The 14,661-nt window shown below is 39.6% G+C and overlaps 1 protein-coding gene across 1 annotated transcript in view; it reads left to right on the top strand.

The window, feature by feature from the left end:
- Window positions 1-240: 240 nt before the first annotated feature.
- DPP6 (dipeptidyl peptidase like 6) overlaps window positions 241-14,661 on the top strand; it is a 1,889,424-nt gene continuing 1,875,003 nt past the window's right edge. The window contains exon 1 of the mRNA XM_077268631.1: window positions 241-417. Coding sequence (XP_077124746.1) covers window positions 367-417 — 51 coding nt within the window. The 5' untranslated portion in view covers window positions 241-366. The remainder of the gene's footprint in view (window positions 418-14,661) is intronic.

Raw genomic sequence — 14,661 nt, 5'->3', positions numbered from 1 at the left:
TCCATACTATGCAGTTGTCATTCCTCGCTTTCCACATGTAAATTATCAGACAGCAATCTAAGCAATTAGTCCTTGGAAGATGTGATGTGCAAGGATGCGATTTCGTGAAATATACCCGACTCTTCGTTGCCCTTTGGATGTATTCTGTTGGCATTCCTTTTATCAGGCGGGAACTGTCATCCCTTTTTGTATGTCCCTCCTCAGTGAGGCTGATAACTCCCATTCAAAACCCCACAAGACAGAGAAGAGGAGGAGAAGGAGGAGGAGGTGGCCACCCAGTGCTACACAGCGTAGACATGTGAAATCATAAACAGGGAGCTGCTTCCTAAACTCGAATGGATTGAGAGAAAGAGACAAGGAGGCAACATGAAGGACAAGCCGATAATCAAGACGGTTAAGATGCAGGGCAACGTACTGGTAAGTGGAAGCTGCTGGGGCGTGGGGCAGAGCCCTGCTGGGTACACAGCTGTCACACTCCCCTGGCACTGATGGTGGGGGTAACCTGCCCTGCAATGTATGGGGGGAGGAACTAGTCTACTACAAGTTTTACATCTGCTGCTGCTCTGTGGCTGGTTGCCTGATGTTTTCACCTGCCTTCTGTTGGCATCACCCGAGGAAGCCCTGTGCTTTGTACCAGCTAGAGGAAGCTGGTGATAGACATTTGTACGAGATTATGCGGTCATGATCAGTGGCCACAAAGCCCGGATTATGGATTATCCCCTGGGGATAGTTCATCTTTGACCGATGATTTTTGGATTATCCGTTCACGGTTATTGGATTACATTGGAGAGGGGAAGTGGAGGTTGCTTTTGGCGATGAAGGGGTTAACTTGTTTGCTGAAGTCTGTCGTGTTTGATGGTACCACCACACAATCCTGTGTTAAAGGCGCACTAAATCCAAAGTAAATGGCTTTCGTAAAGTAATCCTGCGCAGACACAGTATTTTGTCATTTTTTAGGAGGCAGCAAATCCCGCCAGATGTCCGTAGCCGAATAAAAAATGTCAGATATTGAGTTTGAATGATTTTTTTTTAAATTGTATGCTATTACATAAGTCCGAGGGCACATCACCCCTCCTCCATCCATAGACAAACCGTACAATCTAGATTTGGTTATTAGACGGGATACGGTGTGCCAAGTCCGGATTGAAAAACTTTTAGCCATAGAAGTGCCTGATGTATGTGTCCATCTTGGCATTATAGAATAATCTGCTGATCACATTCACAAATGTTTATACATAAAGATAAAGTACTCCTCACGGGGGCAGAACATTTTCAAAATTTTTTTTGTCAATAAACCCCAGAAAATTTCCAATCACCTCCAAGCATCTCTTTTTTATTGGTCGCATACTAAGAACAATGGCCCGTGTAGAACTACACAACTAAAGGAGAGAACAGACATTGGGTTTAGTGTCTCCGTTAACACAGGAAATATTAGTATTATTAGGACTCGGAAAACTTTTCTGATACTTTCTTGGTACATTAAAGGAAAATTGTCTCCTTGGTCAGTGCATTGCTTTCCCTAAATGCTCTATGAGGCATGTTCTTCACATCAGAACAGTCGATCTCTTCTCATAAATGATGCAAAGAGCAACTGTTTTATGTTCAGATGAGATCACATCTGCAATTTACTTCAAGCTGAAATTGGCCAATTCTGCCCTTTGTCTAATCTAATGTCACCCGTGAACTACGATGGCGTAAAGTAATTCTAGAACCAGTGCGGGCGAAAATCATTTTATCATATTCGATGAAGAGAAGCTGTCGCAAAACAACTTCATTTGGCAGAACTTATTCCCCTGACGCGGGAGTCCTAGTTACCACCACAGTACCAATGCCAGTCTAGCAATAAAATCTCAGGACCTTGTAAAGCACTGACCTGTTAATCCGCGGCGTGCGGTGGGGATTATGGATTGATGTTGATTTTTGAGAGAAGCTGCCAAAAATTGTCATTATTCGGATCTCAGTCCTGTATTTTGTAACGATGCCACCACTCGACTAGTTTCCTCTTCTGCATTTACTTCATTTTTAATGACAAATTACTACTATAATGAAATTATATGTGTCCTACTATCCAGTATGTTTGGACTGGCACCAGTACTGGTGGATGTAACTACTGATACCACAAATTGAAATATAAAAGAAAGTTTTACTTGGACGCTTGTTTTCAAATTCAATGATGGTGTTACAAATCCTCAGCATCTACTGAGTTCTCGTTGGGTGTCTACCAAGTATATATTGTCTCAACAAAGTTGGTGCAAACGTTTTGTGCTTTCAAACTATAACCTAATGTCTTTTCCGATGTCAGAATTATGTCCGATGTTAATTTGTGATATGAAGTCTATACGTTTGTTTTGTTTTTTAAGGATAGAGATATTCTCAAATTCGGGGGTCTAAGGATAATCGGCTCTATGACACTCATTGAATGCCAGATTTGGGGCCCATTTACCTATTTTAGATAATTTTTACATATCTTGTGAATATATATGATACAATATCAAGTAGCTGGCTACGGCCACAATAAATAGGCAAGTGATACACATTTTGTTTTTTTTTCCAATGCCAACCATATTATGTAGTTTGCCAATAATTCTATACTGCGTAAGTGTCATGAATGATATAAAATAGGAGAACCCCTTTAAGGGTAAGTTCTCACTAGGAGTATTTTTTCTGCAGCAAAACCTGATGTTTGGGCAGGAAAGAAGCTGCAGAAAAAAAGCATGTTTGTCTTGGTTTTTCTAGTGTTTTTGCTGCATTTTTTGTGGCGATTTTGTCATGCTAGATTTGTCTCTTGTGCATGCTGATAAAGTTTAGGGTTCAAAAAAAAGTCCTATTCTATAAAATGAGGTTTTGGCACAAAAAAAACGCAGCAAATCATGATACCTGCGTTTTTGGTGCATTTTTTCAGTGGTTTTTTTCACTACCCATTCAAGTCAGTGGGTGAAAAATTCTGAATTTTTTTTTAAAAACTCTGGAAGAAGTGACATGCTCTATGTCCAAAGCACAAAATACTGATGACAAAAAAAACCAGTGTGTGCATGAGATTCCTGAAATCTCATAGGCATTGCTGTGAAACACAGCTGAACATTAGCATAAAAAAAACACTGCAAAAAGGCCTAGTGTGAGCATACTCTAGTGTAGAAGTCTTCTAAATGTCTGGTAAACTTGATGTGCTTTATGATCGATTAATAAAGTGATCCCACTTAGTCAGCCAGTTGAATTGTGTACTACAGGATGCAACTCGTTGCCCCCCCAGTGTTGGGGCCATTTATTGATAGGTGCAGTATGGCACTCAGTGGGTGCTGTAATTAAGAAGAGATTGGTCCTCATTGTGTTCATCTATAATGACAAAATTATCAGTTTTATTTGCCGTAAGTCGGTTGTATTGATTAAGTCAGCAAAAGTTTCTGCATACTTTTATGTGTTTTGGGAGGGGGGCATCTTAAATACAATATTCAGCTTGTATTGACTTGGCACTTGTTGTATGTCACGTTTGCATTTAAGTGTTTTGATTATGGTCCTTTTCATGTACATGTTTAATATTTATCTCCTATATTTTCATTACAGAGTTATTTAATAACAGTTTTCAATTTAATAACAGTTTCAGTCGAAAGGTAACACTTGGCAGATAAGATGCTAAACTTCCTGGTATTAGTTTGGTCCCTAAAAAGAGAGCGCAGAGACAGCGACCAAGAGGTGGTGACTGTGTAGATCATTCTAAAGATCAGTTTATCGACTTTTGAGATGTTAATGTTGCAAACTGTTAGCACTCAGTGGTATATTACTTAGTACAAGTGCAAAAAGTGTTAAAAAGTTAAATTCGTAGTTCAGCATGAAATAACTCTACAGGTATAAACGCGCAATTACTGATCATTTAGTTAATTTAGCATCCTGGGAATAATATATATAATATGTAACGAGCGCCCTTCAATCTGATTCACTGCTCTGTAAACTCCAGAAACTTGAGTGACTTGTAATCCTTTAATTCATGTCAAGTAAAGATAACCTCAGCTTAATACATTCTCTCACCTTAACATCTTAAGCTTATTATGCTTTTATTCAACAGTCGGGTGCTTTTCGCAGTAACTTATTGAGTGTATGAAAAAAAGAGATAATTAAATCTTTGCTTACTCAGTGGTTAGAACCATTGACTTGCATTACTGAAGTCCTGGATTCGATCTGACCAAAGATAACCTCTGGCAGGAGTTTATATGTTCTCCTCGTGTTTATGAAGACATTTTCTGGGTACGACAGTTTCTTCCCACGCCCAAGAAAAGCATTTTGGCCATGACTGAGATAGAAAAAAGATTATTAGCCATATTAGGAGTGAGGACAATATTTGTACTACGTTGCATAGTAGTAAGAGACACCATTCCTTGAGAAAGCTATAAGCAAAACGCGCGTCGGGGCAGTGCTGGTGGGCTAAACTGATCCTACCTTATTATGAGTAAGAAACATCATTCATAACCGATTTTCTCTGTCTCACCCTGCCCTTTACTATACATGGTGCTTCAAGACTGGTTGTATAGGTGAGAGCTGTTTGATCTGCTGGATCTCTTTGCTGCATATTGTATTATGCAAGGCTTGGGTTATAACATACATTGAAAAAGCACCAACAAAGAATTTCTCTGTAATGCATCACCGAATTAGGTTCTGCATGTAAGAAGTAGTTAGTAGTAATGAGTTCCCCTTTAGGCTAAGTTCACACTGGGCATTTTGTTGCGGTTTTTTTTTCTGCAGCAAAACCTGAGTGCTTGACAGTGAACAAGCTGTGGCAAAAGCTTACATTTTGCTGCGTTTTTGGTGCATTATTTCATCTGTTTTTTTTTCATTCAATTGGTGAAAAACGCTGAAAGAGACATGCTATATGTCCAAAAAAACACAAAAGGACAAAATGCAGATGACGAAAAAAACAAGCTGTGTGCATGAGATTTCCGAAATCTCATAGACAAAGCGGGTACTGTAAAACGCAGATGAAAAATAGCATAAAAAAGCATTTAAAAAAGCAGCAAAATGCCCAGTGTGAACTTAGCCTTAAATAAATCATTTTGCTTGAGCAGAAGAGTTTTAATTATCTTTTTCACACAACAAAGTCACAAAACTTCCTGATGATTGCAAATTCTTTCAGTTGCACTTTATGCTTGATAGTTGTAGCTTCATTGACAAGGCACAGTATGTTTGGCAGTGACAATTCACTAGTGAGAAGCAAATCTGTTGATATCGGCTATTTGCTTGAATTTGGCAGGGAAATTACATTTACATCGATGTTACTCAGTGCCTTATGCTTTGTGGTCTTTCTAGACCTTAGAGCATAATAATCATGGGGTGTAAAAAAAATACTCACCTCACCTGTCTTGCTGTTGCAACAACCCACCATCTATTCCTCCTCTCTATCTAACCATTCTTTTCCTCTAGTGCAGCTTCCTCTTCCCTCTATGCCAGGTCTTCCACTGCCAAATAGGCCTCTGAGGTCGTGAGGTGTCAATTTACAACCAGCTGGTCGAGAAGTCAAAAGCCTCCTCAGAGCTTGAAGCCCTGGCACAGAGTGAATATGCCTGTACAAAGAAAAATCCGTACTGAGTGAAGGACTGGACAGTGGACTAAAGCAGTAGAGGTGAGCGGCAAGGTATTCGATTTTTTTCAACCCCTTTCCTGGCCTCTACAGTTCAGCAAAATGGTGTACAGCCACTATTTTGCTAAATCAGCATGAAGCAAATTAAAATAAAACACTCATTCCATCTAAACATATATATCAAAACATGTAACACCTTCCTTCCTCAAAAGTCCCAATTCAATAAGTTGTTTATGCTAGAATTGTGGCTTAAAACCCTTTAATAAGTCACCAAAAAATTTTGCACAATTTGGAACTTGTGCAAAAATATTTTGACTTTTGCTGTTTTCCCTCCAATCCCGGACAGGTACACCAATATGTCAAATTCATGAAAGCGTACACCCTTACTGAAATACATTTCTGTCAGAGGCCTCTTAATGAATTAGGTACATCTTACTCTCGTGGGCCCATTGCTTAAGACTGGCGATGTGCATGGACCCATGAGTCTTTCTCATATTGCAGCACATTCTGTCCTCACAGTTGTCCTTCTATGCTATCATCTGCCATATCATTTGGTGCATCTTTAGAGATTTGAGATGGAACATGTTGGAAACATTCCATCACCACTATATGTTTCTGTAACAGTAGCACTCTTTACAAGCTCCTCTGAAACTCCCCCAATGTTGGGCTCCTTTTTTAGTAAGTGCTTCATGTGTCTAACCTGTTTATTTCCTCTGCTGAGTAACAGGGTACTTCTGCCATATAATAAATACAACCCAAGATGGAGAACATGAAACAGATCTCTCACACATGCTCATCACCAAATGGAAGAGCTACTGGCAGAGAGATCACACAAAAATACTGTTTGGACACCCCAAAACATGAACCAATAAACCCAAGAAAAGTGGAGTTCAGGGCCAGATTCATTAAAAAGAGTATACATTTTATTACACAATAAATCACATACAAAAAATAATAATACAATTTCAATAAAAAATCAATAGGTTTTAACTTTTTCAGCAAGGGAAACAAAGATAGCACAGAAAAGCAATGTGAGCCCCTAATGATACCACATGCAAATATCAGTAAAGTGCATACTGAGTAAAAGTATCAGGACAGGGTAATAGGTACAGATAGTGTATAGATCCCTTTATGGACCCGGAATCAAGTGTTCCATAATTTAGAAGTCCTCCCAAGCTCTGAATTCCTTACCCATTCTGCAGCATCAGAGGGGTCCACACCTTAGCCCCAACGCTCGTTTCGCGTCAGCTTCATCAGGGGCGGCGGGGAATTGATTAAGGGAGCTTGGGGAGTAGTTTGATATTCCTAGAGCACTTAAACCTCATTTGCATACTAATTAAAACAGTGATTTTTCAGTCAGGGTTGCAATGGATTGCATCAGTAAAGGTGTAGAAGAAATTATCTTTCAAAGAAAGCCATGACCATATAAAAAGTCAGGGGAGGGGTAAGTAGATATTTTTGACAGATTCACTTTAAGGACCTTTAAGAAATTCCTATTAATTAGTGATGAGCGAATATACTCGTTACTTGAGATTTCTCGAGCATGCTCGAGGGTCCCCCGAGTATTTTTTAGTGCTCGGAGATTTAGTTTTTCTTGCTGCAGCTGAATGATTTACATCTGTTAGCCACCATAAGTACATGTGGGAGTAACCTGGTTGCCAGGGAATCCCCACATGTAATCAAGCTGGCTAACAGATGTAAATCATTCAGCTGCAGCAAAAAAACTAAATCTCCGAGCACTAAAAAATACTCGGGGGACCCTCGAGCAAGCTCGGGAAATCTCGAGAAACGAGTATATTTGCTCATCACTACTATTAATCAACTAGGGGTCATATTAAAGTGGTTTTCCAGGAATTTTTTTTTTTCTATGGACATAAAACCCAACAAGCAGGTACTTGCTAACAGAGGTGACTACCTGCGTATTAAGAGGTGACCCGCCGGCTCATAGTAGTCAGCGACTCATGCCGACGATTCGGCTGCTCTACAGTAACAATACAGCTCTTCCTTTTCTGGGCTGATCTGTCGATGGGATGTCATGCTGATTGACTAGTGTTGAGCATTCCGATACTGCAAATATCGGGTATCGGCCGATATTCGCTGCATCGGAATACCGATACCAAGTTCCGATATTTTTGCGATATCGGGAATCGGGATCGGGATCCATATTCATGTAAAAAATAAAGAATAAAAATAAAAAATATGGATATACTCACTCACAGACGGCCCCTGGCTCTCAGCGGTGCAACCGGCAGCCTCCGTTCCTAAGAATGCAGTGAGTGTAGGACCTGCGATGACGTCGCGGTCTTGTGATTGGTCGCGTGACCACTCATGTGACCGCTCACGTGACTCCGACTTCATCGAAGGTCCTTCACTCTCTGCATTCTTAGGAACGGAGGCAGACGCTTGCAGCGGTGACAGCCAGGGCTCATCGGAGGGGTGAGTATATCCATATTTTTTATTTTTATTCTTTATTTTTTACATGAATATGGATCCCAGGGCCTGAAGGAGAGTTTCCTCTCCTTCAGACCCTGGGAACCATCCAGGATCGCTCCCTATTACATTCCGATATTTGTGTCCCATTGACTTGTATTGGTATCGGGTATCCATATCGGCGATATCCGATATTTTTTGGATATCGGCCGATCCAATCCGATACCGAAACTTTCAAATATCGGAAGGTATCGCTCAACACTATGATTGACACATGCCTTCTCACGGAGGGGAGTTGGCTGTAAATCAGCATGACAGCTCAATCTATGATTGCTCTCTGCCGGTGGAGACCTGCCTGGTAGGTCTTCAGCCATTACTGAAAATATTTATAGTCCTGAATAACCCCTTTAACTTTGCAAACAGCTGTAATAAATGTACAGTGAAAATATTAATTTGAAGTAATAATGAGCCAATTAGGTGCCTGAAAAAATAATTTCTACAGTTTGCAAACTTTATAAAACTTGTAGTACAATCTTGGTAGATAATATTGCTCAGGTATCTCTTTACCAACTACTATTTCCAGTTCTCAAAAATGTGATATTGATGTTGACAATAAAATATATAGTGAATATACATTTATATTTATAATAATTGAATACTGAATACTGCCATGCCAGTTCGAGTCCTCATGTGTTCCTATGACTTCCTACTACATACACCACCACCATGGCAGACACAGTATTCCCTTAAGATGTATTATTAGTAATTGCCACTTATCTTGTCTGATACTAACGAAACGTCATCTGTGCTTCAGAAGTCCTGGTTATACAGAGAGGAAATCATATCACTGGATTCTAGTACATTTTGGAAGAATACATCAACATCAGCATTCAACAATATGTGATCATATTTCTGTATCAGCAGCTGAGATGTCCATCGGGATGAATAGACAGAACATGATGTGATTTATATTGACAGATACATTTACTTAGGGGTAGCACTGTATCTTTAAGTAATATATTCAGCGTCTGTCATCTCACTTTGGAGGACTGATTTCCCTTTGGATTTCAATTCGGTATTCTCATCGAAGCTTATTACTTCATGGCTTCAAAATTGTATATTATTTTTCTGTTTATCTTCTCTGTTTTTTTTGGGGCTTGAAACTCATTTCAAGAATCTGCTCTATCTGAACAGTCGTACCTACGGGATTCATTAGGTTATTCAAGTTATTTTTTTGTAGAGTCAAAGTTATTTGTCCTTCAGCTTCAGTACAGGAGGAGAACAATTTTTGAATGTCACTTGGGTGCAAAAACCGGGCCGTAAATTGAAGGAGCACATTCTGTCTACTAATACAGAATATCACAAAAGGGAAATTACTTTTCCCGAATTTTTATTTTAGATTGCCATTTAAGATTAGAGAATGTTGTTCTTGTTACTTTTTAGGATGCATAAAGTAGAATCGATTTAAAACTTACAACAGATATAGTCCAATAAGTTTTGCCCAAAATGTTGCAGAAGGAAACAAAGCGACTTTATTTTATCATAAATCCACCTGATCATTATATCTCCTGATATCATCTATTCCGGGAGAGTTCGGAGGCCACTAAACACATTAGATGGTCAGCCAACCCCCCTGAAATTGTCAGAATCAGCTGACTTTTATATATCCTTAATGGAAATCTGTAACTAGATTTTTCTAGCCCATCAGAGAGCAGCATGACACAGGGGCTGAGCCTCTGATTCCAGCGATGTATCACTTACCGGGCTGCTTGGTGAAGTTTTGATAAAAACTCTGTTTTATCTGCTGCAGATCCGCCAGTTCTTTGAATGCTGAGCTCTGTATAACCCCGCCCCCACCAGTGATTGGCAGCTTTCTGTGTACACTGTGCATAGGCAGAAAGTCGCTAATCAGTGGTGGGGGCGGAGTTATACAGAAATCATGAATATAGAGGACTACATGTAAGCAGGTTTACTAGTCTTCTAGTGATAATATCATGCTGATAAAATAGTGATTTATCAAAACCACAACAAGCAGTCTATATCGCGGAAATCAGGGTCTTTGCTTCTACATTATGCTGCCCTCAGCTAAGATTAGTTGGCAAAAAAACGGTTACAAATTCCCTCTAAAAGTTTTCAGAAGACTTTTTAAATCAAATGAAGACACGGACAGCTAACAATTTATCAATGAGCACCTCCTCCTTCTACAGCATCCCTGTAGCATATCCCCCCACATTACTTAATGGCTCTGGTAGATGGCAATGCAGAAGTAATTATGAGCCATGAAATTCATCAGTTCAGTCCATTAAATAAGCAGCAATACATAATATTAGAAATTGTTCTCAAAGATGGCATTTGGCCCATTTAGCTACAGGCCCCTCTCCATCTACAGGGGTTGCACATATGGCGTGGCTACCTCTGGTTTGTATCCTGGTAAACACTATTAAAAAGTTTACTAATTAGAAGAAATATTGATTTTGTACTTCATTTTGATAATCTTGATTTTAAGAGTAATTGGCGAGGTTTTAGTTATACCCTGAACACAATATTGTGGGTAGTTCTCCGGACAGCTCTGTATTAGGATCCTGAGTAGCTGCGCAGTATGCACAGTACAATGCTGTGACATTACACATACATTAAATGTGACTTTACGTTCATTGCACCTGTTTATTTTATGTGTGCTATTTATTATATACACAGTTTTTACAACAAATTCCATTAGCTTCAGAAACTCTTAGCAAGAATTCGTCCATTTTTATATTAGTTTTATATTTATAGCAGCCTAGTATTTGGATCTCCCTTGCTCTTGTTAAAATAATTTTCCCTTATGTATCTTTATTACAATTACTAAATATATAATGGGTGCTAACGTTTTATTAAACTGGGTATGACCTAAAAACTCAACACTTACTGTGTTTATCTTCTTCTCTAGCACTGTCTCAGGAGACATGGGCTCCAATTCATGCCAGTCTTGTTGCGGGGGGTGCTGTAGTCAGGCACTCCTGATTCATTAACAGTCACACGCCTCTTAATAAATCAAGAGTGACAAGTGGCATGCTGCTCAGTGTGCACCTTGCCACAAATCTTACACCTGGAGTAAGATTTGTAGCGTACAGAGCGCTACTGATCATCATGAATTTGAAGAGTGGCGTTTACCATGCCTTCAGCCCATCCCAACTGAGACTACTTTGTCAGAGCTAGGTGAAAATGGAGTAAAAAGATGCCAAAACTTGCAAAAGTTTACAGCAGCCTCAAGTAGCACCAAATGTTTTGGACTTTTTAAAGGATTTTAGATAAAGCTGTGATGAAACAGGCCCTGAATCTTATTTTAAGCACTTTGGCCGGGCAAAAACCATTTACAATGTCTTATGGTTTCGGATGTTGTACACCTATCTCGTGTATTCTGGGTTCCGCTTCCTTCCACTGGGTTCACTGCTCTCTCTTGTGCTCCACATGTTTTTTTGAAAGTTGCCCAGAATAGATTAATGAAACCATCTCCCTAGGCCCATTTAAGGACCATTAAGACACACCCATGTATCTTGGGATTGCGACTCTAGTCCTATGTTTAGTGTGCTCCACCATCTGTGCTTGTCATGCCTGAACTTGCATTCATCCCTGCCGGATTCCACTTCATCATTGCTCCTGATATTGTTGGTTGTTTGAGTCCTTAAAGGGAACCCATCAGCAGGATTGTGCACAGTAACCTACAGACAGTATCAGGTTGGCGCCGTTATACTGATTAAAATGATACCTGGGTTGATGAAATCTGTCTTATGGTTGTTGTTTAATCTTTATTTTCAGTTTTCAGTTAATGATATGCTCGTGTCCCGGGGCGGCCTTTGTGGGGAGCTTTATGTGGTGCTCTGATTAGTTATTCACCAGTATGGCTTCTGCCCCTTAGTTTGCATAATGAATATTATATTTAGCTTGGAAAAGAAGAAAAACCCTTAAGTTTCAACGTGTCCTCGAGAAAGCTTTGCCAATGCCCGGGGTCCATGTGCCCACCCAGACCTGAGGGTCAGTGAATCCATTTCACTTGGTGAGCCTAACATCACAAACCCATACTTTTAGGAAAAATGCAAATTTCTATATGAATGATAGTTCTGAAAGTAAATTTGTGAAAAATACAGAGAGTAAGACAAACAATGGTGAGATATATTTATCGTCAGCCTGATGTGAAATGAATATTCATGTAGAGGAAAGTCGCATCTTTTAAGTTTTACAAAATAAGTTTCCATTCATTCGAGTTCCTATTGCCTCAAAAAATGTCCTACAGGCAACTAATTGTGTTATTTTCTAAAGTTCCTTCTAGTCAGCTTAAAAAGTCGACTTGGCTCATCTTGTAGTCAGTCCGACTCGTGCAAACTATGATGTTGTCTATAGCTGTCATGTATGGCTTTTGCAGCTCATCTCTCTAGAGAGCCACTGGGATGCATTTGCATGAAGTAGGAACAGAATATAGCACATGGATCATTTATTCCTATGTGGTGACGTGTTGTCCATTCACACTCAATAAACTCGGTACTGCATCACGTTTCTGTCAAACATGCGGCACATTCTTATAGGTACATAGCAACCAAGTATAAGGAGAATAGTATTCACGTGTGCATTATTTTTTTTTTAGTTAATGTGTAAAATGTAATGTCCATGTTATGTCACTGCTATAGAAATTGTAGAAGAAACAGTTACACCACTTCAGGGTTAAAAAACGATACGATTAATAAAGGCGTATGTTATTGAGAAACAGCACCACTTTTGTATATTGACAATGCCCTGTGTTGCAATTTACCCTTATCCACGTAAATCAATAATTTCTTTTGGATTAGGTTGGAAAATAATCTGTAACAGTTCTAGGACTGGACAGATTAAAAACTCAGAAAGTCTTGTACTTTACAACTTCAATTTCAGATCAATTCTGACAGAAGTGATAACTTTTCAAGTTGGAAATAAATTACTCATCAATACAATCTATTTATAACTAAAGGACCATAAAATCCATTCTACTACATCAACCATATTAGTTTTTCTTCCCGTGTTTTTTATATATTTTTTTAATTTTCTATCATTATGTTTCAATTTCCCTGGTCTGTAAAACACTTGATAATGATAAATTGTTCTTTCATTTGTTGCTTTCACTGGAACTACAGCATGCAATAGCAACGTGATATGTTGGCAGATTGTAATGGTGCTTCATAGCTTAGACTGAAGAGATAGACATAAGTCATGTTTTTCAAAGGATTTTAATTAAAAAATATATATTTCATTAAGGAATGATGTGATTGTTGTACAATTCAAAGTGAAGGTTGCCCTCTATAGCTAAATGTGGCCCCACCAAAGATCAGCTAAGACTGGGGAGTCTGACTCTACTAGAGCGTGACCTACTTTAAAAGGAACCTGTCATCAGGTTTTCCCCATATAATGTACGGCCAGCATCTGTGCGCCCTCATATACAGTATTCTAGAATGCTGTATATGTATCCCCAATGCGCTGTACATAACACGAAAAGGGGCTTTCATTATACTCATCTCCGGAGCGTTGTGCACTGTTGGTCTTGATCCAGGACCTCCTCTCTTCTTGCGATCATCGTTCTCCTCCGTGCTTCATGTTGATGAGTCATCCTACATCATCCACACAGTGTCCTCCATTGTGCTCCATGTGTACTTCTTTCTTCCCTGTCGAGGGTGGAGCCAGCGCTCTTTGGACTTTCCCAGCACATTACAGTACTCTGCCTTAGGCAGAGCAGAGAGGAATACACCTGTGCAGGAGCGCAATGAAGAATGCTGTGTGGATGACATAGGGCGCATCATCCACATGAAGCAAGAAGGAGGACAGTGAGCATGAAAAGGGGAGGCACCGAATCAAGACCAGTGACGCCCATCAGACCGGACCATGACGTAGGTGAGTTTAATAAAAGTATAGGCAAAGCCATGTAATAAATCGCAGTAAGAACATTTGTAAAAGGCTATAATACTTACTGGCCAAAGAAATATCAGTCAGAATGCTCCCCATTGCCCCAACGCACGTTTCGTTTAGAACTTCATCAGGAGGCGTGCCTATACTTTGGATTATTCTAGTAAATATTCCTTTATTGCTGGCCACTATTGGGACTGATCATACCAGTCTCTATGTGTTAGGCCCCATTGTTAAAGGTATCCTACTTCATTGTATGGACCTTAATGGCATTCATTTATTCATTATTTCTTATCTGGCTTATGTATAGTCCTGAGATTTAATTGCCCATTTCTAAATCACAGTTATTTGTCAGTCACCTTGCTCCTCTATTGTGCTGAGTAGTCTCTGTGTTTTTAATTGGTGTTTTCATTTATTTAAGTAATTGTTCTAATAAAAAAATATTACTTTATTAATTTTTGGATTATACTCTTATTTTTTTCTGCTCTGTTCTCTTGTGTTATCAACAGATGTGTCGGTAGATTTGACAGGTCTTAGGGTACTGTCACACAGTGGCACTTTGGTCGCTATGACGGTACGATCCGTGACGTTCCAGCGATATCCATACGATATCACTGTGTCTAACACGCAGCAGCGATCAGGGACCCTGCTGAGAATCGTACGTCATAGCAGATCGTTTGGAACTTTCTTTCGTCGCTGGATCTCCCGCTGTCATCGTTGGATCGGTGTGTGTGACACCGATCTAACGATGCGTTCGC

Source organism: Ranitomeya variabilis, chromosome 6 (assembly GCF_051348905.1).
Source record: "Ranitomeya variabilis isolate aRanVar5 chromosome 6, aRanVar5.hap1, whole genome shotgun sequence".
Lineage (NCBI taxonomy): Eukaryota > Metazoa > Chordata > Amphibia > Anura > Dendrobatidae > Ranitomeya > Ranitomeya variabilis.
This window is presented reverse-complemented; position numbering and strand designations above follow the sequence as displayed.